Consider the following 24,978-nt stretch of genomic DNA (forward strand, 5'->3'; position numbering starts at 1 on the left):
ACATGCGGTATATGATTCGGTTGTGTATATGGTATTTGTTGCAAATGTCCATTATTTGGCATTGTACCATATGAATAACCTGAACCCTGAGGAGGCATAGTGTATGAATTATTCATTCGGCTAAAGCCAGCCGAAACATAAGGTACACTAGTAATTGGTTCGGGAGACGATGGATATGCAACTAAAGCTCCAGAACCGGTCGGACCGGTTGGAACCGGTCCTCCATGACCGGTCTGACCGCTCCATGACCGGTCTGACCGGTCTGGCCGCTCCATGCGCGTGATGCTGCTCTGGAGTTCTCTGACCATAAAAATTCATCGCATGTCGTATTAGGGCGCATGTGCTGCCGATGATTCAAGATGCATAGTATTATGATAAAAAGTGCCATCAATATTAGGTCTAGGAGTACCACTATCATCAATCAAAGATTGATTGGCTAATGATTTATCAATCATATTTTGAACAGTAGCAAGAATCTTTTCTTGACCACTACCCACCAAATGGCTAATTTGCTCCAAAGTAATGGGCGATGTTGCAACACTTACATTGGTGTTAGATTTGGCCTGCTCCTCCTCATCTGAAAGAATGACCACCTCCTTGTCTTTGGAGACATCACCCTTCCGATTCTTGGAGAAGTGAGACAAGAACCACCGACGCTTTTCTTCGATTTCTTTTTCTATGCGCCGTGTGTTTTCCTCTTCGCCCTCCTTGATGAAGGCTTCATAAACTTACGATCCTCGGGCAGCAACTCATCAACAGACGGCCTGCTGATATTATTGACGTTGATCTCACCGGGATCCAACAGCTTCACCATGGTAGTATATGGAGTAGATTAGATCGGTTTTACAATCAAGATCTCTCTTCCCCAGCGGAGTCGCCAATTTGTGTTTGTGCCAATCTAGGGCCAACACACGAATGCGCTTGATCGCGCGGTGAGTGACGGCACAATTGCAGCGCCGATGCTCAGACCGGTTCGCCGGTGCAAAACAGCGAAATCCGACGAACGCTCGCCCGGGAGGGACCCCGTCAGGGCTGGCTCACGTAGGGTTGTTCTAGGATCGGCAGGCCACCTAGAACGCCTTCAGACGTCGCGGAGACGAAGGAAGAACAGCAGGAAAGAGTTGGAAGGAGCTAGGGTTTAGAGACAAAAGTAAAGGCAATATACATAAAGTAAAGAAAAGTAATGTATTGATGTGTTTTGATCGATTGGATTCTCAATCGGCCGTGGCCCTTTATATTTGTAGGGTGGGTGGACTTGTCCCGCAAGAAATCATATTACAAGATCTAAATCTATGAAAATCTCTAGTTGTACTCGGACTCTGCTTGGACCGGTCAGACCGATCGGTCGGCTCCTACTGGATCGGCTACATTGCCACAGGCCGGTCAGACCGCCTGGGACGACCGGTTGGTCTAGTCTGCTGCCAATTTTGGTCGTCAACGCTCTTGTTGCTGCTGGTTTATACATACTAGTTTAGTAGCTGGGCCATAATATATATAGCAGCCGTTCGGGAAAAAAATGGTGGTACGGGTAGTCTGGTACTGGAGAAGAAATGGGAGATCAGATTGATGAATGGATGGATCAACCAAAAATTTACAGGGCCTGCCAATCGTCGTTCAGATCATCATCATGCATACCAAGAACAGGCGGCTTAGCTTACATGAATGCTACAGTCTGCAGCTCGATCTCCAAATCCCAGCAACTAAACATAATTACTAGTGCTAATTACCTAGCCAGGGACGATCTCAGTACAGGCTTTAGTAGTAGTGGTAGGACTAGTAGGTGATTAATTCTTTTTTACCGAGGCAGCCGTGGCAGCTCGATCGCGCGCGCGCAGTGATCTTGATCTCGACCGGCGCGTCGGCGACGTAGGAGAGAGCCAGCAGCCAGGTCACAAGCCGGCGGGTGCCAGGCTCAGCTGGAGGTCCAGCCCCAGGGCGTCCTCCGGCCCGGCGACGACAGGCCCCGCCACCACCATCCCGGATCCCGGGTATCTCGCCAGGGTAGCCACCGGGCTCGCGTGGACCCGCCGCGCGCTGTGGTCGTCCGCCACGTAAGGCGCCGAGGCGGCGCCGGCGGCGGAGGGCGCCGGGGTGTAGGAGTACACGGCCGCGGCCGGGGCCCCGCGGGACGGGAACACGCAGCCGTGGGAGACGTGGAACTGATGGCCCTGCGGCCCGCCCGCGATGGCGGCGGCGCGCGGCGAGAAGTAGACCCAGCTCGTGGGCGCCGCGTCGCCGCCGCCGCCGAGGAGGTGCGGCGGCGGCGCGAAGGCGGACACCATCGGGTTGGCGCGCGGGTAGAGCGCGGCGGCCCCGCCCGCGACCCGGGCGGCGGCGGCCGCCGCGGCCTGCAGCTGCGCGCGCTTGAGCTGCTGCCGCTCCTTCTTGTGCGCGTTCTGGTGGCCGCCCAGCGCCTGCGAGTTGGCGAACTCGCGACAGCAGTACTGGCACTCGTACCTCCGCCCTTCGCCGGCCGCCGTGGCCGTGGTCGTGGTCGTGGTCGACGAGGAGGAGGAGTCCGACCCGCCGCCGCCGCCGCTGCCGTTGCCGCACGCCGGCGCCTCCTCCTGCTCGGCCGCCTCCGGCCCCAGCTCGTTCTCCTCCTCGGAGACGTGGAAGCCGAAGAGCTTTAGCCTGGGGCTAGTCTTATCTATACCAACCATATTTGTTGGCCCGGCAGAGAAGACGCCTGATCCCAATGTCTGCTGAGGCCACAGCTCAAACTCATCTTCGCGGATGTTCTTGTCGTCCCAACTGAGAGAATCTTGAGAACTGTTGGATCTCTGAGACATCTCATCCATACAAACCATATTTACCCAAAAGGATGGCCCGTGAGAGTTCGGTTTACACTCCATTCCCTGGATAAGCAACGAATGAGTTGGAAAACGTACCATTTTTATGTATGCAAATAATACATATAGCAGTATTCTTTATGCATCATTAGAAACAAATGACATACGAGAATTTGATGAAAACTGTAAAATGTGGGTCTATTATACTTCTACACATCGTCCTAATTGGTCTCTCTACAATATACAAAACTGAATTGATTTGACACTAAGGTTTCAAATTGACCATGGAAAGAGAATACCTTGGGCTCCTGTCTAACTGCTGGTGGTGACTAGAAATTTTCCCATACCGTTTTGGTTTCAAGTGCAAACTTTGAGTAACTGACCAGATTAAACATTACCGAACCATTAACAACCCTGGCTTACTGTTCATCAGTTTACATTCAGAATTTTGACTTTATTTAAATGCCTTCAGGTTGAAATTTGTTCTCCTGGTGCCCACTAAGATAACTGTTACTGGTGGTAACCATCTAACTCGGCATGGGATTTGAAACCCTGGGTACCACAGTCCACTGTGCTTATCTTGGTTTGAGAACTCCAGATGGCATGTGATCCTGCCTTTTTTGTACAAAAAAGATGCTATTTTCTTTACGGACTATGGGGTAGTAAGTTTTACATCTTACTAGTTGGACGTTAATTTGCACAAAAATCAGAAACATGCATGCAGCTATCAATTTGGTAGACTCCAATCATCTAGTCACTGGATTTTATGTGTTTATAAAATTACCCATCTCAGTCATTATGAAATATTCTGAAGTGACCCCTAGATCTATAGCTAATTACCCACCTTTGCCATTATAAAAATAACTAAAGTTACCTCTAATTTAGAATGTAAATTACCTATATACACCATTATAAACCCAAAATACACCAACATATGAATGTAATTATATTATCTAGTATTTGTGGCTGGAGTGGTGTGAGAGAAAAATATTGTTGGCTGGCTGGTGGCTGGAAGCTGATGCTAGAGCGGTGTGAGAGGAAAATACTGTTGGGCTGGAGGCTGCTGGAGCTGCCGAACATAGTGACTTACAACAGATAATAAGCACAGAGTTACTTTGCATATCTAGGATTCTAAATGATGTTCGATCAGCATGATGGGTCATTCGGATAACAGTCTCTACTCTATGAAAGTATGAATGGAATAAAATAACGCATACCAGCTCTCCATATAAGTTAACATAAACTAGATATTGTTGGATCCTTGCTCACATGAACAAGTAACAAAGTAATCCATGGGAACAAATCAACAGCTATAAGTGAATCAAACATCAAGACACAGAAAGGCCCACTCACCTGGCAGGTAGCCCACTCAGATACATCAAATATTTTGCCCTCCACACAAACAAAAGCTCGTGGCGATTCCCTCTGATGAAGTGAATAATGCACATTAATTGGGTATCTTTCTGAAATTAACTAGTTTTGAAATGTGTGGTACATATATTCTGGAATCTCAACCATATGGCCCGGCTCATGCTGCTAACAGAGACTGAAGCTGAAAACCTCAGGCTGAGGTACCTTTGAAGCAACCTATTGCCAACTTAGATGCATTCTCCTTAGGTGACACATAAGCAGAACAGAAGCCTACCATGCTAGACTTGGTACACCTAAGATGACTAAGCCTTCTCAAAAGTAAATTTGGTTGCAGAACTCGTATCTAAGTTTAAGCAATAAAAGAAACTGCAAACAAAGATATTGTCTCTGTATACTGTAGATAGAAGCGTTCATGCTGAGTGGCAGTATTATTGGATTCATTAAACTGCACTTCCGTTTACTTCATTCTCCATTTGTTTGAAACCACTTCATACCAAGTATTTCAGTTATTCAGTACTTCAATGCCAAACCCAAGATGACTATCCATAAGCCCCTCCATACAAAATTGTGAAAGTAAGACAACAGGTACCTTTGATGTTGAAAATGTGCATTCAACCCATCCATCTCCATCCCTGGCTTGATGATACTGATAGCAAACCTACCGCAAGATAGTTCCTCATTAGTTGCCGTGATACCCTATCAATCAACAAATATACTGAAAAGAACACGCTGGGAGCCTTACCTCACAGAATCTTGCTGTTGCTTTCCTTCTCCTGGTGCAAACCCATGTATGAAAGCCACCACACTTAGCGCACTGTATACATCTGGACTCTTCGGAGAGAAATTCTCGCTCGAACTACAAAGGAGTGCTTCAAATGAGTTTATGATTAAAAATGAAAAGGCTTCATAATAAAAAAATAGAGGAATTTTACTATGATTGGAATAGATAACATCAGATTTTTTTCCTTTTTATCTTATCGTTACGGAATTATGTTTTAAAAAAGATTAGAAAGAGCTGAAAGAGCTGAAATAGCTTGAAATAAATAAGAAGTATTACTCCAAGACAGGAGATCATAAATGTATTACAATGTATGCTTGAATATTTAACCCTATATGCAAAATGATAAATATGAATTCCATATTATTTACAAAAACAAGAGCCCACCTGTGGAGAGAAAGGTGATCTCAGACTCTGGGTGATTATTTTCCCTAATTCTTCTTTCCTCAGTTGTTCATCGTAGCTGTTTTTCTTTGTGAAATCTGAGAGTACCTGCATAGAGGCATGTCTACACCAGTTATCTTCATCAAAAGTTAAAAACGTGATTAATTAAGAAAAGACATGCTACGGAACTAACAATAATCTAAAAGGGTGAAAGCCAAAGCATAAATCTCCAAGGAAATACTCGCCTCATAAGCTGATTGAAGCTTTTTGAATGATTCACACGCCAAAGGATTTTCCATATTTTTATCAGGATGTATAAGCAGGACCTAGACAAATAGAACACAGGACAATGAAAATAAAGAATGTAAACTTGAATATCTTGTATGGGTCATGGTGAGTTACCCTTCTGCGATACTCTGCTTTCAGAATCTTTTGATCGATGCTTCTATTACAAGGGATACCCAAAACTTCATAGTGGGTTACAGCATACATTATCCTACGCATCATCGCTATCGCATCCACCTTAGTAAAATCAGATTTTACTATGTTGCTAGGAGAACCTTCTTTCTGTACATGTAATAGATCCTGGGTGGGTGCTGAGTAATATGGGTCAGAAGACAGAGTCTCAGGTTCATTGTCAAATAAGATCTCAGGTTCACAGTCAAAGAACATCTCAGGTTCACTGTCAGGAGCCGGATCAGAATCCTCCATGTCCTCAGATTGTCTTTGCTCTGTGCTCCTATAGTCACCTGGCCGCAACATATTCAGAAGATCAATTGTCAATAGATAAAGATTGACTGTCAACAAAACGCCAGGCCATCCAACACGAACAGCCACACAATAAATGGCATATGCAGTCAACACAGGTACCACAACTTGTGCATATTCCAAACAGTATATACAACCTGCATTACAGCAGAGGTGCCTCCGTTAGGTGAAATTAGCGGGTCAAATATATAAAAGTGGAATGGCTATAGACTTGCAAAAAAAGTTGTACATGTGAATATTTAAGTTGTGCATGAAAAAGTAGGATCAACATCGAAAAGTAATGCAGCACATACAGCGTGGTAAGCCGCGAAAGGCTCCCGATCGAACTGAGCATTGGACCATCAAGACCGAGGTTGAACGAAACATCCCTGCAAGCGCTTGTGTTGTGAGACAGAAGACCCTTTCTTCTCTAATGCAGCTACATCAGTGTTGCATAAGAATTTAAAACATAATTTTTTTTCAATTAGCGCATCATTTATGCTGCAATATACATTTCAAGAGTATTTTGTTTCATTTCAAAAATCCTGGCCTTGTAATATTAGAACCTAATCCATGCTACTTATGTACCAGACTAGTAAGAACCTACAATCTGGGAAACTTGAATTGGTCAGCTCAGCTCAGCTCAAGTTGTTGTCAATCCAAAAGAATGCAGAGTTTGTAAGCTCGCAACAAGCCTAGAAGCAAAACGCTTCCAAGTTCTGACCAATTTAGAAGCTTCCTATCCTCAGTCGTCTGAAACGCTACTTAAAAATTCACATAAACATACCTGCAGCAACCCAAAGCATTCCTACAATCCAAAAGTAACCATACATCCACATAACAAATATTCCAAACAGTCCTACAATGCAAAGGCCACGCGTATAGCCCATATAGTGAATAACAGTGCTGGCAGATCCCTGAATATCAATAATAAAGTATTAGATAAGAAAACATCATCTTCTGACATCTTTCTTAATGGGCACTCTTGTACCCTTGGATGAAAGTAAAAGGTACTCCTCCGGTCACAAAAGCTTGTCGCTTCAGACAAGCGTGACACGAGGGAGTACTACTACACACTCGAGTACATTCTTAGATGGTAATGGACAAAGTGCATACTAGCTACTACATGTATCCACAAATATAACCTTTTTTAATTTTGACTACTGATAGCAAAGAAATTATAAATAAGTTTGATAATGTAAAGATTATGTTATTAGATTCATTGTGAAGCCAACTATCATAATACATATTTCTTTCTGTTTAAAATAGTTTTTTAGATATTATTAGTTAAAGTAGCATATTGGAGAGACCATGTCGATGGCCTAAAGTGCTTAATTCGTGGATGGTGGGAGTATATTTCAAAACCTAGATGGGAGAAAATAACATGAGATGACAAGTGTTAGGATTCTTTTTATGTATTTCATTTATACAAATAATCCATCATTATCTGAAAAATGTGAGATCCAAGTGCAAGAGCAACGAAACAAGCAGAAATCGATGCACAAACCAGGCAAAAAAGTGCACATAGACAGCACGACAGCGAGGCCATGGATACGAAGAAGCTCCACAGTATCAAAAGTATCGCCTCCGGGCTGAAGCTTGCGGCCGCCAATAACCCCGCTGCCATGTAGAAACACCATTGCCTCAGCGCCGCAAGCACCCACGTTGTTAGCATGCGATCCTTATTGGATGGCAGCCACCTCCAACATGGCCGCTTCGGTTGGTTTTGCATTGTGACAGCGAGAGTGCACCTTGGGGGCACAACGCCAGAAAGTGGCCCAACGAAGTGCTCGTTCGAGCTATTTTTGGTCAGGAGCCTGAAGGCGACACGTTCATCTGTGTTGTTGGTTAGGTTTAGCTGGAGTGGCTGCCCGCTAAGGAGGTTGCTCTCTGGTCCGCCACTCACCTGCAACAGCAACCAAATTAGAGTCAGAATGTTTCCTGGTAGCTAGCTGCTGATGACGATGCTTTAACTGCAACGAGCCGAGTCTCACTCTTGCATTGACAAATGACAGTTGTCCATCATCAAGCATGCATGACTGACGACAAAAATTGCAATAATCCAATTAAGTTTGTACCTCAGCGCTTGTGTCATCTGATACATACCTTATTGCATGTGCAAGATGCATCTCGTTCCAGCTGATAATTCTTATTGCCAGCGCCCAACTCTAAATGAACTTCCTCACATGCCGCGGCTCTACCGGTAGCTTCTATTTTCGACGTATCTTCATTGATCCTCGCTGGTGTGTGATCCTTTCTTACGCTTGTATTTAGAACAACTCCCAACCCATCCTCGCACTGCATATCCACTGGTGGCACCCCTTCCTGCTGGGTTCCCATATCTTTACATAAATATGAAGGAAACAGCTACATATAGTAACGAACCTCCTTCCCCTCGTGCATGTTTAACATGTGTTTAGTTGAAAATCTTAACTTGAGCGATGCGTTTGATAAGGAAATGAATATGTACTCATAGCTGCTTGCATAAATGTATATGTGCTCTGCATATCATGGTGACATACATCACCCATGCAATATGTATATTAACAATGCCAGAGGTGTGTAATTTATAAGCATACATAGAGAAATGTATTGGATATAACTTTAATAATGATAGAGTAAGTAATTTAGATGTAGAATTTTAGGTACTTCAGATTATTTTTAAATAATAGCGGATATGGGTAGTTTAGACGCAAATCTATAGGATTATTCTAGATTACATTTAATAATAGAATAGATGAAGATTAGATATTACTTTGGATTATTTTCATAATGTCAGAGTTGGGTCACTTACATATATATCTAGGGGTTACACTATACTTCCTCCATTCCAAATTATATGTTATTTTTGGATTGTTATTGTATCTAGATGCATAACAAAACCTATGTACCTAGAAAAGCCAAAACGAACTATAATTTGGAACGAAGATAATACTATATATTTTCTTAATAGTAGAGTTGTTTTTAAAAAAAAAGATAGATGACATGTATATTATTATCAATGATAGAGTCTACCATTTGGTGTTAAATCATCATTATTGATATAGTTTAAAGTAATCCCCTAATAATGATTATGAAAATAGATCCAATGGATATTATGATCAATGATGATAGATCCAACGACTCTAATAATCATTGATTATTCTATTTTAAAAATAACCCTCTAGTTTTGCAAATTAAGTGACCCACCTTCGCTAATAACATAAAAGTAACCCATCAATCTACATCTAAAATTACCTACTTCTTCTATCATTATAAAAAGAAATTCTATATTTATGATAAATGATTCCAAAGTATCCATTCTGCAATTGTTAATACTGAAAAGCTAACTCAATGTATGCATGCATGATGTCTGTCGTCATGTAGACCATATATACATACATGCTGGAAGTCATGAGTATCTATTCCTTTATCAAAAACACATCGCTCAAGTTATGGTATCAACTGAACACAAGTGAAGGTCGAGTAATTGCGACTAGAGTACTAGACCATATCACAATAAAGTTCAGAGGGCGCACGATATCTGGACTATTAGAGATCATACCTTGTGATATACCAGTGAATCTTTGCCATTTTTGACGCAGCAACTTCTTTCTGCTGCATTAAGAATTTCAATTATATCCAATGTGTTGGGCCTTTTCTTCAAGTCAGGGTTTACGCATTTTAGGGCTATGGCGATGCATTGTTTCACTTGTTGGGTATGTATTTCCACTGCTGTATACTTGGATGCTCTTTCAAATCTGTTCCTCCAACTTCTGAGCACCTACACACTTGCATAAGTGAGCTAGAATGATGGTACACACGAAGAAGCTTTGTTAATTCATCTTACTCTTTCTGTGAAGGGCTGGAAATATGTTTCAGTGCTTTGGGGATTATTAGTCTCATAGAAATGCTGGAAAGAATGTACAATACTCTGGGGATAGTCCCTACAACCTGTGAGTATCTCTATTATTATCACACCCAAACTGAATATATCTGCCTTGGGAGAGATTATGCCTTGGTTTATGTATTCTGGTGCCATGTATCCGCTGCATAAGACATTGAGAGTTTAAGACACCGTAGGCATGCATAATCAATTGAGACCAATAAAATTGAATTGTTGCAGGGGCATAGCTTACAAGGATCCGGCAATCTTTAGAGTGACCGTTCGGGATTTTTGTTCACCCAAGAGTCTTGACAAACCAAAATCCGCAATTTTTGGCATCATAGTATCATCCAGTAATATATTTTGAGGTTTAAGGTCCAGATGAACAATATTGCACTCATGGAGGAAATGCAAACCATTGCAAATTCCCTTAATTATCTCATATCTCATGTTCCACTCCAGACCTGAAGATTCATCTGTAGAAATAATTTACTAGAATAATTACTACTGAGTGTTGTAATAGTGAATATGGTTTGTACTATATTTCCATGTCCTGCTATAGAGCGGTCACTACCACGGTTGCAGGTGTGTTGCCTAAACTTCAGAAAAGAAATGAAAACTGGAGAACTATGTAGTGTGTTTCATAAAACGTACCAGAAACATGCTTATCAAGGCCTCTGTTACACAGATACTCGAAGCAGAGTAAACTTGCAGGTATTTGAGCAAGAACATAATTCCCATTCGATAGTTTTGTCATCTCCCACCTTGATTCGGCACAGTAACCTAGGAGTTGTACTACATTTTGGTGTTTGATCCCCATAAGAAAGGTGAGCTCTTTCTGGAACCGGTCATTATCTTCCACCAGATGTATGTCAAAAAGCTTCTTCACAGCAATTATGATACCGCACCGGAGAAATCCCTTCATAGAATTTTATCCGCTCATCAATTCCTGCTTCAAAAAACATTTCAAGATTGGGGCGGACAGAATTTGTCATACCTTGTAAACCACTCCGTACCCGCCCCTGCCGAGTTCTTGATCATTGCGAAAATTGTGTGTGATGGATTTCAAGAAGTATAGTGGCAGAGATATTGGTACTGCACTTGGATCCAGCAGCTTGTTCTCCAGTATCTCACTTTCAGTAGCTCTGCTGTCCATTCCTGATCCACCAAAATATAAATAATGACTGTGGGAATGAGGGTTGTGATTGGAAGAATACCGCCAGAGTACTACCTTAGATGCTGGGCAGGGATGCAGGAGCATTGACCCTAAATCCCTAATAACACTCCCAACCGAGGGTTTAAAGTGTCTTTCTTCTTAATTTAAGTTGTCAAGATAAAGGGAAATATGGAAATCAGAATTTGGTGAGGGGAAAGGGGCATTTTTTTTTTGCAATAAATGGATGGACCCCCATCCTCTGCGCCCTCCTTCTATCACTGCATCTTTGAACAAGATCCAAAAGCCTAACATATGCTCGACTGTGGCTGGTGCTGATTTGTTATGAAAGAAAAGTACTGCTGGCTAGCTGGTGGCTGGTGCTGATTTAGTATGAGAGAAAAACAATGTTGGCTGGTTGGTTGACAAACCAAACAGACTGAGTCATCTCTATGCTAACCCCCTTTTTATTGAAGGTCAACACTAATTTATTTGCACATCAAGATATCAAGCAAGACAGCTTACTTGGTGATGATACTTCGGGCCTTAGCTCTTTCGGGAAGACACAGGAGGTGCCCGGTGGCGATGATCGATGGAGCCTCACAGGTTCACAGCAACACGATGACCGACTGGGGGCCGCCATGGCTGGCCATGCTGGTGCTCAACGATGTGAGCAAAAAACCTGGGGGGATCTGCAAGCAAATCAGTTGAGCACTTGAGCTGGTAGCGCAAAAGGTAAGATGCGGAGCCAACAAGCGGGGGACTCCAAACCTAGCTTACACCCATCCCTTTTGAATACTGTCGCGACCCTTGGCCGTCGGCAAGTCGCCGGCGACGTGAGCTCGATCAGCAGGGAAATCGAGAGAGAGAGAGAGAGAGAGAGAGAGAGAGAGAGAACTTAGGGAGGGAGGAACCCTCTGACCCCCGATCGCGTAACCGAATTTTCAGTGAACAAATCTGTCTTGTCTCTTTACACGGTTTGGGGGCCTTCTGTCGTGGTGGGCTCGATACGCGGCATCGAATCCTATTTAATCATCAATTCCTATCTGAAACATTTGGTGCGTTCTTCTTCACTGGTGAGGGTGCGGTTTGGAGTGTGACACCTATTCCAGAGTGCAGTTTCCACCGATTAAAATAAAGAAAAAAATCCACCGATATTTTTTTTAATTTTAATTCATTTTAATCTAATATTTTAATATTAATCCGTGACAATCTAAAATTTCAAGAAATAGCTCTTTTGGGTCATCGTGTTGATGTTTTTGAAAGTAACTCCTCCAGTACGGAGCTTGGTGCCACTAAAAAGACTAGTTTTTAAAATTTTAGATTGACACAGGTTAATATTAAAATATTAAATTAAAAAGAATTAAAATAAAGAAAAAATTCCACCACTAAAGGCTCACCCAGAGGCCAACCCGCCCACAGGGCCACACGCGTTACCCTCAAGTTCAAACCGCTTTCCAAAAACGTATTTCCCTCTTCTGGTTTTTAGGTTGTCGCCGTGGCCGTGACTACCCTTGCGGCACTAGTAATTTCGTTTCTTCAGGTGTTTCCTTGTGATGTCATTTTCTATTGTGCTCACCAACTGGTTTGTTTAACCAGTACTAGTGATCGGCTATATATAGGGAGTGAGAATAATTATTCTTTAGTCTGATGATACGTCCTCGGAGTGTCTGTTTTGTTCGTGTCATTGCCTCATTGGTTGATCCATTTCTCACACTGCACTGTACTAGATACATTTATTTAATCAATGAGCCTTGGTTGGAACTTGAAATGTACCAGACGGTACTCTCCAATTCTATTTTTAGAGCACCTATTATAGAGGGCTGTAAGCCAACTAAATGATGAGGTGAAGAAGAGAAGAGAGGAGAGAGAGGGAGGAGAAGCGAGCTGTAAGTTTACAGTCAGCTTGGGCACAAGAATCAAAAAAAATTGTGAGAGAGATAAGTGGACTATGTATTAATTGTGAAGAACTAACTATTATACAGGTGGGCTGAGAGAATGTTGCAAGGATTCTTACAGCCGACTCATTGGCTGTATTATTAGCTTTACTCTTACTGATCATTGCTGGCTGTTAATCTAATATATATGTGAATTAAAAGGATCAATTAATGTCGGTATATGTTCCACCTATTTTGTACTTTTTTTTCCTCGGTGCCTCTACCGCGATGAAAACGGTTCTTATTTACCCTAACTATACTAAGATTTCTCTTAAATCAATTATCAGGTAACTGTCACTAGATCGCTGCCTTTGCTTGTACTATAAATAAATTGCATACATACACGGTTATGATATCATCAATCGACCATCTATTAGTTGGCTACTATTCACATGTACGTATTATGATGTACATTCCATGAGGATATATGTATATGCACGTACAACATACTCAGTATATATTTCCCATACAGTATGCTTCTTTCTTTCTTGGAACAATAGTGTATACTTTTCAACAAAGATCGCCAGAACAGAACGTATACACAGCAGTACCTACCACCTAGAAACAGGCAGCAATAACAGTGGCGAACACATTATCAGCAGTACATAGAAACAGAACGTATTATCACCAGGACGTTACAGAGCATGATGTCGAGTGTTACAACAGAGACATGGATTATGCAAGTATTTCTCAGGATTAGGTTTAATCGGTATACAATGTTACAAGCAGTGAATTCCAGGTGGAAGCTGTTAGTGTATTTACAGCCAATCCATTTCCTTCACTTCTCCAGAAGATAGTACCAAAAATTACTACTATGATTAACATGAATATCCCTTCATATCTTAACGTATTCTCTCCAGCAGTCTTCCAAATGCCGATCCCTAAACTACTGAAATTAATACAAATTAATGCAACAGAACCACCAGCGTTTTCTTATCATAGGACGAATAGCATGCTGCTTTGCAGCTAAACTAGTGGGGTGTTAGCATAAGGAACCAAGTTCAACAGTGAAGACTTGTTACACCTATTCGTTCGAGTGTTCCTTTTACGTGCTGTTTCTCCTTTCGAACAAAAATTCGTTGCCTGCCGAGGCAAATAGTTGGTCAGTCTATTTACATTCACAAGGCCTTGCCTTATTGCCTTCGTTCCAATGCGTGGTCGCCGACCCCTGCTGCATAATGTCATACCCTCATGATGATCTCCGCCAACTTTTAATCCCCCTTTGAGGCAGCTTGAACGGGCTCCAGCTTTTCCTGCGCTTCGGGCTGTCAGCAAAGACACCTGATGCCAATGCCTGCTGAAGCCACAGCTCAAATTCATCTTCAGGTATCATCTCTGCATCCAAGCTGAAGGGATACCGGGAACTGTAGGATCTCTGAGGCATCCTATCTGCTCCAACCATGTTCACCATAAAAGTTGGACCATGAGTGTTAGGCTTACACTCCATTCCCTGGTAATCAGCAAGAGTAAAATGAATTAGAGAAGTAAATTCGTGTTTCTCTTAATGGAGCAATGAAGCCTTTCATCTGAACAAAACTCAAAGCTAAAGTTATACGTCAAAACATAGATTGAGCTAGAGACTCACCTGGCAGGTAGCCCACTCAGACACATCAAATATTTTGCTCTCAGCGCAAACAAAAGCTCGTGGTATTTCCATCTGAAGTGAAAAATGCATATTGCTCAAATACAAAGAACTAAAAACCTAAGTATCTTGGGACATTTTCTATTGGCGTGCTAAATTTGAATAGCTTCCAAAGGTGCTTGGTTCAGTAGAATGATTTAACTAGTGTGAAGAAAAATTTAATAGAGAATTAGAGATTGAAGGCTTGAAGCTGAATGACCATGACAAAGGTAATTTAGGAATCCACCAATACTAACTTAAAATATTCTCCTTAAGTAGCATAGTCAGATGCCTTACATACTTGGCCTGTTACTCCTAAAATAGTTGAAACTCAAATAAAAAATTGCATCAGAAAGCACAAGAGTAGCTTATGGCAAGAAACTTTATCTCTGTAAACACAAGTATTCGCACTGGCAGAATCACAGAATTCACATAATTGACAAATGTGCTTTCATTTACTTCATTTTCCATTTGTTTGAAACCACTCTATACATATTTTTTTTAGCAGTTCAATTACAGAGGCCAACACTGTTTGTAAGTTCCTCCATTTAAATTTGTTAAAGCAAGACATCAAGGTACCTTGAAGGAGGTTGAAAATCTAGTTTCAATTTCAACCCATCCATCTCCATCCTTGGCCTGATGAAACTGATCGCAACCCTACAGCGACATAATTCCCAGTAATAAGCTGCAGTCATACCCAATCAATCAAAAAGTACCCTGAAAAGTCCATGCAGGGTGCCTAACCTGACAGAATCTTGCTTTTGCTTTACTTCTCTTGGTGCATATCCATATATGGAAATTACCACACTTAGTGCATTGTATACGCCTGGACTCTTCAGAGAGAAACTCTACCCCACTCTACAAAACAAAGTTGTCTATCAGATAAATTTATTTATTTGCTATCCACTAGGTCATCCAAGATGAAAAACACCATTGATGTCTCTCTCACATGAGAACCCAGGGCCCACATGCCATCCACACTAGTAGTAGTATTTCCGACATCTTTGGAATGACACCATTATAATTTTCTCAATAAGTTACACTATATGTGAATACTTGATGATGCCTGTAGAGTGGAGAAGGAGTATATTGGTGCCGATCTACAAGAACAAAGGGGATATTCAAAGTTGCACCAACTACTGGGGAATTAAATTGATGAGCCATACTATGAAGCTATGGGAGAGAGTTATTGAGCATCGTTTGAGAGGAATGACACGGGTCACTATGAACCAGTTTGGTTTCATGCCTGGAAGGTCAACCATAGAAGCAATTTTCCTAATAAGACATGTCATGGAGCGGTATAGAGAGCAGAAGAAGGACCTACACATGGTTTTCATTGACTTGGAGAAGGCTTATGACAAGATACCACGGAATGTGATGTGGTGGGCTTTAGATAGGCATAAAGTCCCAACAAAGTATGTGGCCCTCATTAAGGACATGTACAGTAATGTAATGACTAGGGTCCGAACAAGTGATGGTGACACAGATGACTTTCCGATTAAGATAGGACTACATCAAGGATCAACTTTGAGTCCGTATCTTTTTGCCCTAGTGATGGATGAGGTCACAAGAGACATATAAGGTGATATTCCTTGGTGTATGCTTTTCGCTGATGATGTCGTGTTAGTTGATGAAAGCCGTGCGGGAGTGAATAGGAAGCTGGAGTTGTGGCGGCAAACGCTAGAGTCCAAAGGTTTTAGACTTAGCAGGACTAAAACTGAGTATATGAGCTGTGACTTCGGCGCCACTCATGAGGAGGGAAATGTTAGTTTGGAAGGCCAAGTAGTGCCCAAGAGGGATACCTTCCGATATTTGGGATCGATGCTACAGAGAAATGGAGATATTGATGAGGATGTTAGTCATAGAATCAAAGCGGGATGGATGAAGTGGCGCCAAGCATCTGGCGTCCTTTGTGACAAGAAGGTACCTCAGAAGTTAAAAGACAAGTTTTATAGAACGGCGATTAGACCGGCAATGTTGTATGGTGCGGAATGTTGGCCTACAAAAAGGCGGCACATCCAACAATTAAGTGTTGCAGAAATGCGCATGTTGCGTTGGATTTGTGGGCATACAAGGATGGGTCGAGTTCGAAATGATGATATACGAGATAGGCTAGGGATAGCACCAATTGAAGAAAAGCTTATCCAACACCGGCTAAGATGGTTTGGACATGTTCAACGGAGACCGCCACAGGCACCAGTGCATAGTGGTATCCTAAAGCACGACGGTAATATGAGGAGAGGCAGGGGCCGACCGAAGTTGACATGGGAAGAAACAATTAGAAGAGACTTGAAAGACTGGAGTATACCTAGAGATTTGTCCTTGGATAGGAGTGCTTGGAAAGCCGCGATTCACGTGCCAGAACCATGAATAATGGTTTTTGTTGGGTTTCAACTCTAGCCTACCCCAACTTGCTTGGGATTAAAAGGCTTTGTTGATGTTGATGTTGATGTTGATATGTGAATACTTGATCAGATATATAGAATGAGCAATATAGATTGTACATTAATTGACAGAAACAAGAAACGACCTGTTGAGAGACAACACGTGATCTTGGGGTCATTTTCTGTGATTCTTCTTTCCTCAGCTGTTCATCATAGCTGTTTTTCTTTGTGAAATCAGAGAGGACCTGTATGAACATATGAATACACAAGTTACCTTCACCGAGAGCTATAATGGTGATAAAGAAAAGTGACAATGAACGACAAGACAAAGCATAAACATAAAAATACTTGCCTCGTAAGCTGATTGAAGCTTTTTGAATGACTCACAAGCCAACGGATTTCCCATATTTTTATCAGGATGTACAAGCAGGACCTAGACAAACAAAACACAAGACCATGAAAACAGAGAGCGATAACATGAATTTCTCTTTTATAGGGCTTGTGATGTAGTACCATTCTGTGGTATTCTTTTTTCAGGGACTTTTGATCAATGCCTCTGTTACGAGGTATGCCCAAAACTTCATAATGGTTTGAACCATCCATTATCCTCTTAATCTCATCCAATGAACTGGAATCAGAATTCACTACTTTACTAGGAGGTTCCTCTTTTTGTACATGTAAGACATCTTGGGTTGGTGCTGAGCAATATGGCTTTGCATAAGATACGGTCTCAGGTTCACTGTCAGGAGTCGGAGGGAATTCACAGCTACGATAGAACTCATCCATAACTGGATCAGAATCCTTCATATCTTCGAATTGTTCTTCTTCGGTGCTTCCCTCGTATCCTTGCAGTAACTTATTAAGAAGATCATTTGTCAAGAATGAAAGATTGAGTGTCAAGAAGACTCCAAGCCACCCAACACGAACAGCCACACAATAAATAGCATATGTGGTCAAAATCGGTATCACGTATCGAGCATGTTTCAAAGAGCACATACAGCCTGCATTATCACATAGAAGCCTATTATCAAGGTGAAAGAATAATATGACTAATAGGGAAAAAGGAAACAGGTTATGGACTTGTAGGAAATAAGCATTCTCATAAGTTCAAAAAAAAAAAACAAACCTCCAGCAACTAGAAGCATTCCTGTAATCCAAAAGTAGCCATACATCCACATAATCAATATCCCAAACAGCCCAACAATGAAAAGGCCAGGTGTGTAGCCCATATAGTGAACAACTGCACCAGCAGCCCCCTGAAATATTGAGCTATTAAAAAATATTCAAACAAGATATCTTCTGATATCTTTGTAAATATGAAATCCTGTACCATTACTTGCAAGTTAAAACTACAAATTCTACAAGTACATTTGATGACAATGAAAAATGCAGTCAGCATCAAAATGTCAAAACCTAACAGTGAGAAAATATCTGTGGGCCAAGCAATAGGATTCTTCCCTTTATTTCACTCCATTTCTACCACTTGAATTTATGTATGACTGACCCAGTGCAATCTAGCTGAAAAGGTCTAACATTCTCAACAAATTAATTAATCCCACTAATCTTCACAACTGGGGTTACAAGCAGACAGAATCTCTAAGTAAAGTAGATAACAGTATGAGTACATGTTAGACTGCCCATCAATAATAAGAAGTATGCTATAGTCACAAATATTAACCTATTAATGAATCAAATAGACTGTAGTTAATTCAGTATGGAAGTCTTCTGCTGAGATGGGATCATACGTTACTCCCCCACAGGGTACATATTTACAGACATGGTGCATTCTCATAAGTAGCAAGTCAATTTAAAAAGGATTAGCATCATGCCAGACTACCAAATTAAATAATTGATCAATATTCTGAAACAGTTTCACTGTCATATATTGCACCAGTATAGCACGATGCATTACATAACAGGATTAGGTCAGGTCATGCTCATCCAAAAGTTGTGCTTCATCACCATCCTACCTTAGGTAGCAAAACAATCTAGATAGAACTAAGTATTGCAGAAGAAACTTAACAACACAATGAGCAGTTCATACTTCATATAGATGTTATGCTACTTTGAGATAGCATAGAAGAAACATACTACTAAAAGTTTCACACAAGCATTTGGCAGCAACACATGAAGCCAACCGATGCTGCCACAGTTTAGGCCATCATAACCTACTTCTTTTACCATCCATCAGGTAACACTTTAACTACACTTTTGTAAAGAAATGTAAACTCACATGCATCCCAAAGGTGGATAGCAAAAGCAGCACATGGCAAGGATTTAGAATCTGTCACACAAAATCCTTATCCGGTAAATCTGAGCTAAAGTGCAGGAGCGACAAGACAAGCAGGATTTGCAGAGCACGAACCAGGCTAAGGAGCGCAAAGAGAGCCCACGCCGGAGAGGTCATGCACACGAAGAAGCTCCAGAGGATCACGAACACCGCGGCAGGGCCCAGGCTCGCCACCGCCAGCACCCCGCGCGCCATACATCCGCGCCATTGCCGCAGCGCGGCGAGCGCGAGGCGCGAGGAGGTCGCGCAGGCCTGGGACACGGCCGGCCAGTGCCGATCGACCAGGAAGGCAAGGCGCTCCCGGCTGCCGCACGCCGCCGTGTGCGCCCACGCCAGGATGTGCTTCTGGGACAGCACCCACCTCCACGCCTGCTTCCACAGCCCCAAATCCTCCATCGAAGCCCGCAAGAATCTGGTCGGAATGCTCAATCCAGGGACCGCAAGAACCCCATCTCACCCAATCGAATTCAAAAAATTCACCGCAAGAACCGCAGCAACAGCCCGCTGGACCCTCGGTCGCAAGAATCAACTTCCCTCTCCAAACCAATCGAATAGCTCCAATAAGAGGAATAAGCGCCGCAACCAACTCAAGAACTCGCCGAGAACCACCGCACCCTATCGGGCCAGGCACCCACGCACACCGGATCGAGCCCTAAAACCAGTGCCGCCACCTCAGCAGAATTGGCCGGAGCCGCTGAAAGACGCCGCTTTGGAGCCAAGAAACGACGAGAAATCCCAGGAGGAAGCTCAGAAAGGCGCCATCTTTCGCGGGGATTGCGAGCCGCCGACACCTGCGTGTGGATCTCGCGCCGGTGAATCGGTGGGGAGGGGGGGTAAAATAGACGGGAATGGGGAATCCGAGCTTTGGCACAAGCAGCGTCCTTCTTTTAGTAGTGCTGTGCTTACTTTTGCGGCTCTCGTCTTGGCTCGGGACAAAAGAGGGATTGCGGTGGAGTTAAAAGGGAAAAAAGAAGACGTCGAAGAGGTCTTGCAAAAGAGGGTAGAGAGAGAAATACGAGAGGGAGAGATTAGGCTGGCCACAGTGGAGGGAGCAAGAGCAAATTTGCTCCCTCCTCGTTTCCCCACGCCCTCTCTGTCTACAGTGCTAAACAGTTACATCTACAGGTGTCAATAGTGTATTGGCTCCTTCATTTGCTTCTCATGTGGACGCGTCTAAGAAACTTGGAGGAGCTGAGGGAGGGAGAAGAGTTTAATGTTGACTACTGATCTCTGCAATGGGGAGGCTATGGGCAGTGCAGTGGTGCTGATGGGTATGGACTGTGGGGTGGGTGATGTTGAAAGAGGTTAGAGAGGGAAAGAGTGTTTTGCTCTGCACAGCGAGGTTAGATAGGCTACCAACTTAATGAGCAACAGTGAGAGCAGCAGGAGGATGAGTGAGGGTATGAGTGGTGATAGTGACTGAAATGTTGACAGTTTTATGAGTTGGGAGATTAAATATCTCTTGGTTTAATGATGAGATGAAATTAATACTGGTTTAAAAATAGTAGTAGATATGAGAAATGAGAAATAAAAGTAGTAGTAGATATGAGAAAACTTTGCAGTAGTAACATATTACATTACTACTCTTCATTTATTATGGAGATCGTGCTTGGCCTGAAATTGGAGTTATTTTAATCACGGGAGATTGGAGTGGTTTGATGATTGGGAGTTACTCATCCAGCAGTGTGGCAATAAACGGAAATCAGTAAGGTTGGAAGGGTCAACTTGGGGAAATGTCTTGGGAATTGTGAGGTGTCAAGCTAGTACAACTAGGGATTTTTTTTACCGACCGTTGAGTACGAACCGCCGGTGCCCGGTTCCGGCTAACCGGTCCGGTTTGACCGGTTACCGGTAAAAACCGGTTAAACTCAAATTTGAATTCAAAACCCGCAGTTATACCGGTTTTGAACGGCTAACCGGCCGGTTAGACCGGTTTACCGGTCCGGTTTGACCGGTTACGGGTCGGTTTGAGTGGTAACCGGTCGGTTTGAACGGTAACTGACCAAATTCAAATTTTTTTCTTTTTTAGTTTAAATTCAAATGCCCGCAAAGTATACTAAATAAATGTTTGTATAATATGTTTTAGCCTAAATGAACCCTCAAACTCTTTTTTTACTACTTTTACATTGTATTTGTATACTTTTGTATGCACATTTTTTTTGTTTAACTTCAAATGCTCGCAAAGTATACTAAATGAACGAATATTTGAAAAAATTTGACACCATTAGATTCGTCACGACTTGAAGTATTTTTAAGAATTTTTTGAGATTTTTCCATTTTTTGGAATTCAAATTTAAAATTTGAATTTGGCCCGGTTTCTAACCGCCCGGATCCGGAACCGGGCCGGGCCGGTTAGACCGGTAACCGCGGTAACTGGTCCGGTTCCGAACGGTTTTTTTAACCCTGAGTACAACTAGCAGTACAAATTTCTCCCTCTTGCCAAAGTGAAATCTATTTTGAAATTGAGGTAATTGCTCCTGCAATTTCTTTTTTTTTTCCGAAGAAAACTGCTCCTGCATTTTCATGAGAAAAAAATGGAGAGTAAGAAATGCTTATGACACTAGGTTATTATTCTTTGCCTTGTTTGAAACAATGGTAGTGTTTGGTTCTATAATTGCTATGTTTTTATTTCACTTAGTCTTGAGGAAAATACAATTTCACCATCACCTGAGAATATGATTATGCTTGCAAAAGTAATGCCAACCTCTCGTGCCTCCTCTTTCCCTCTGGTCCGAAGGATTCCGTAACAATGTTGGAGCTTGATAGCTTTTTGCTTTCTTTCTCCATCTTATTTTTCTCTTTCATGTGGGCCCATGCATATATGCAGCTGGTTTTTCCCCTCCAAAAGTCCAATCATTTGCTTTCATCTGCCTATTATTCATAATTGCTAAAATTGCACACACAAAAAACAGGTGTCCACGTGGACACCAAACACAAGAGAACAAAATGATGTCAAGCATGAAAGAACAAAAATAGATAATTCCATTCCTGTCCTTGGTCGTTACAACAGTTTGGTACCAAAACAGTTGGGAAATGCTGGATCAAACATAGCAATGGTGTGCGGATGGGAGGAGATGAACCACCAGAACTAATGTGCCGTACAAAAGACCTGTCCTCTATGCAAATGGTTAATGCCTTAATGGTACGTTGCCAATGTCTTGGCATTAATCATTTTGTATTTTTGTTTGAAGCCTGCACTGCAAGAGAATATTCCAAGAGCACTCTCTCTGTCCTTTCCATGCAATTTGGCATGGTCAGGGGGTTGGTTGTGCAAAATGGAATCAGTGGGTCACATGCCATCCACATGCCTAATTATTGGGGCAGGTGCTAATAGAATTATAGGTCTGCATGGTAAAGATAAAAAAATCGTTTATATATTTTTTAAAAAAAATGAAAGAAGCATGCCTCCTAGTTGACCTGTGGTAGTCTGATGAGATGAGATGAGATGTGAGATTCTACTGGTCAAGAAGCGTCTGCATGACCCCAGCCAAGATATGTTTTAGCCTCCAAGCAAAGCGACTTGGCAATTTCCCCCCTCCTTTTTCTCTTCTCTCTCCCTCCTTTTTTTCTTTTTCTTTTTCTTTGCATATTTAATTCATTCTTCAATAGCTACTAGTATATATTTGACCCAATTTTTTGCAGATCACAACTCAGGAAAGGGGTGCATGCATCATGAATCCGAGGTCAGATGGCAAAGAATATTCCATGGCACAAGTGTAGCAGACACAGTTACTTTTGGGATGCAAATCTTGACTTGGCAAGTTAAATGTGCATTTGGATTTTGCAAGGTTTTTGTACCGTTATCTGCGGTGGCAAGACTAGTTCACCAAACCGGATGCAATGTAAGATTTCTACCTTGACTTGGTGCTCTTTGTTTTCAATTGTCATTCTATAATCTACAATCTAAAACAAAGAGAAACACAGATTAAGTACACACTCCAACTTGCACATCTCTTTTTCTCGAGTCTTGACCTGACTTGGTGCTTGCTGTTACTTACACAACAACCCTGCAAACCTCACCATCAGCCTCATTCACTGCAAGTTTTCTAACCCTTATGCACATTATAATCCCCACATGCCCATTATTTCCACAAGTATGAAAAACCCGTATATCAACCCTCAAAATATAGTGTTTTCAATGAATAAAACCAAGTGCAGTTCAACAAGTTGGGCCATGCAACAGTAGCACTGCAAATTGGTGGATAAACAAACCAAACTACCGTGTTTTCATTAAAAAAAACAAACGACCAGTTGGATGGACAGTGATGGGTGAGGCAGATGAACAGGAGAGAACCACTTCACAACTCACAAGCCGTCAGACTTACCATACTACCTGCTCAGTGCTCACCACCAGCTTCCAGCAATCTCTAGAGTCTAGGGGTAGTCAGGGAGTTGGCCAAAGATTGCATAGAAGTCTATAGCTTTTGCCAATAAACTCAGCAGCAAAAGATGAACAAGATAAGACGGCATCTCTTGACCCGGACATTCCCTTTCAGCGACCCCTGTGCTGGAATCCTTAGGCGTCACGTCTCATGATTTTCGGAATATTTTTAGCAGTAAAACTCTTGTGTTCCTTTTACAAAGGATACAATTAGTGAGCACGGACTTCGAAAATGCTATGAGTGAATCATCAGCCGATCAAACTGGCATCATACCATGACTAGAGAAAAGGGCAGAACAGAATTATGAAGCATAGAAGAATTCTACCTGCCATGGTAACTTGTATAGCAATTCATCTGCAATCCAGCCACAGAATTGTTAGAGCAACTCCAAGAGACTAGCTATAATTCTAGCCAAATTTAAAATTTTAGGAGCTCTCTAAACAAATATAAAACTTCTAAAACAGTTGAAAACCCAACAGCCTCTTCAAATCGGACTCTCCATATTCATAACGGGTCCACATCCGTTCCTTTCTTGACGATTTTTTTCCTGCTCGATCCCGCCGTCGCGCGCGTAGGGCAGCGCCGCCTGCTGGAACCGCCGTGCGATTAGAAGAGGACGGAGGAAGCAGATGGGTAACAGATCATGAACTCGAACTAAGCTATGCAAGGTACTTTAAACTCGATCTTTCCCCAAGAACCGTGCGCACATATCGATTTGAGCTCGAGCCCAACTAATTCTATTCGTATCAGACCTAAAATTGATTAGTTAAAAATAGCTCGGAGCAAGGCCATGAATCGAGAGCAAAGCAAGCGACCCAGACCGCTAGGAGCCACGCCGCCCGCGCAGGAGAAAGACGACGGGCGAGGGAGGGGCGGACGGGCCGGCCAACGGCGGCTTGGCCGCTCTGCGGTGCGAGCGAGGGACGGACGGGCTGGCCGCCGGTGGCTTGGCCGGCTCTCCCTGCCCGGCGCGTGAGGTAGGGGCGAACAGCCTGGCCGCTAGCTGCGTCGCGGGGGCTCCCTGCTCTGCGCGCGAGGGAGGGGCGGAGTGGCGGTGTCGGCGCGAGCAGGCGCGAGCGACGCGGGAGGAGCAAGATGGCGAGGGGAGAGCGCTCGGGGAAAAAGGCTAGCGGAGGGAGAAAAATGCCGACTGGAATAGCGAGAAGATGAGGAAGGAGAGTCTGTTGGATGAGGTTTTCACTGCTATTTCTTCAAATTTATCCAGCCAAATCAATTTAGCTAGGCTGTTGGAGTTGCTCTTACTGCAGTGCAAA

The 24,978-nt window shown here is 42.8% G+C and overlaps 2 protein-coding genes and 1 long non-coding RNA gene across 8 annotated transcripts; all 3 read right to left on the reverse strand.

The window, feature by feature from the left end:
* Positions 1-1,540: 1,540 nt before the first annotated feature.
* LOC120666915 lies at positions 1,541-12,136 on the reverse strand. Of its 6 annotated transcripts, none has more exons than XM_039946907.1 (18): positions 11,989-12,136; positions 11,616-11,782; positions 10,935-11,095; positions 10,592-10,856; positions 10,191-10,413; positions 9,902-10,100; positions 9,617-9,835; positions 8,179-8,400; positions 7,580-7,978; positions 6,860-6,989; positions 6,387-6,461; positions 5,728-6,230; positions 5,571-5,651; positions 5,329-5,433; positions 4,906-5,019; positions 4,753-4,821; positions 4,146-4,217; positions 1,541-2,858 (listed from the first exon to the last, which is right to left on the reverse strand). In XM_039946907.1, exons 2-18 carry the CDS (start codon positions 11,731-11,733, stop codon positions 1,890-1,892), a joined length of 3,924 nt encoding a protein of 1,307 aa, XP_039802841.1. In that variant the 5' UTR covers positions 11,734-11,782; positions 11,989-12,136; the 3' UTR covers positions 1,541-1,889. The 6 variants fall into 6 exon arrangements, with proteins under 6 accessions (XP_039802841.1, XP_039802839.1, XP_039802838.1 ...); XM_039946905.1 differs by having other exon boundaries at positions 11,871-12,100; XM_039946904.1 differs by having other exon boundaries at positions 11,616-11,772; positions 11,862-12,100.
* Positions 12,137-13,675: 1,539 nt separating this feature from the next.
* Positions 13,676-20,353, reverse strand: LOC120666917. Its single transcript, XM_039946909.1, has 9 exons — positions 19,398-20,353; positions 18,159-18,288; positions 17,546-18,033; positions 17,385-17,465; positions 17,179-17,277; positions 15,393-15,506; positions 15,228-15,305; positions 14,613-14,684; positions 13,676-14,477 (listed from the first exon to the last, which is right to left on the reverse strand). Exons 1-9 carry the CDS (start codon positions 19,716-19,718, stop codon positions 14,217-14,219), a joined length of 1,644 nt encoding a protein of 547 aa, XP_039802843.1. The 5' UTR covers positions 19,719-20,353; the 3' UTR covers positions 13,676-14,216.
* Positions 20,354-24,023: 3,670 nt separating this feature from the next.
* Positions 24,024-24,972, reverse strand: LOC120666919. Its single transcript, XR_005671942.1, has 2 exons — positions 24,526-24,972; positions 24,024-24,290 (listed from the first exon to the last, which is right to left on the reverse strand). It is a non-coding gene; the product is annotated as an uncharacterized LOC120666919 (long non-coding RNA).
* Between the last annotated feature and the right edge of the window lie 6 nt (positions 24,973-24,978).

Source organism: Panicum virgatum, chromosome 3N, assembly GCF_016808335.1.
Source record: "Panicum virgatum strain AP13 chromosome 3N, P.virgatum_v5, whole genome shotgun sequence".
In the NCBI taxonomy this organism is placed as follows: domain Eukaryota; kingdom Viridiplantae; phylum Streptophyta; class Magnoliopsida; order Poales; family Poaceae; genus Panicum; species Panicum virgatum.

Coding starts and splice junctions, on each gene's coding strand:
- LOC120666915 (XM_039946907.1), bottom strand. CDS start 11,733: ATGGCGGCCCCCAGTCGGTCATCGTGTTGCTGTGAACCTGTGAGGCTC. Junction 10,101..10,190: donor CTAAAGATTGCCGGATCCTT/GTAAGCTATGCC, acceptor TGTCTTATGCAG/CGGATACATGGCACCAGAAT. Junction 6,231..6,386: donor CTTTCGCGGCTTACCACGCT/GTATGTGCTGCA, acceptor GCTGTAATGCAG/GTTGTATATACTGTTTGGAA.
- LOC120666917 (XM_039946909.1), bottom strand. CDS start 19,718: ATGGAGGATTTGGGGCTGTGGAAGCAGGCGTGGAGGTGGGTGCTGTCC. Junction 15,306..15,392: donor CAAAAGCAAGATTCTGTCAG/GTTAGGCACCCT, acceptor ATGTCGCTGTAG/GGTTGCGATCAGTTTCATCA. Junction 14,685..15,227: donor GATTTTCAACCTCCTTCAAG/GTACCTTGATGT, acceptor TTTTCACTTCAG/ATGGAAATACCACGAGCTTT.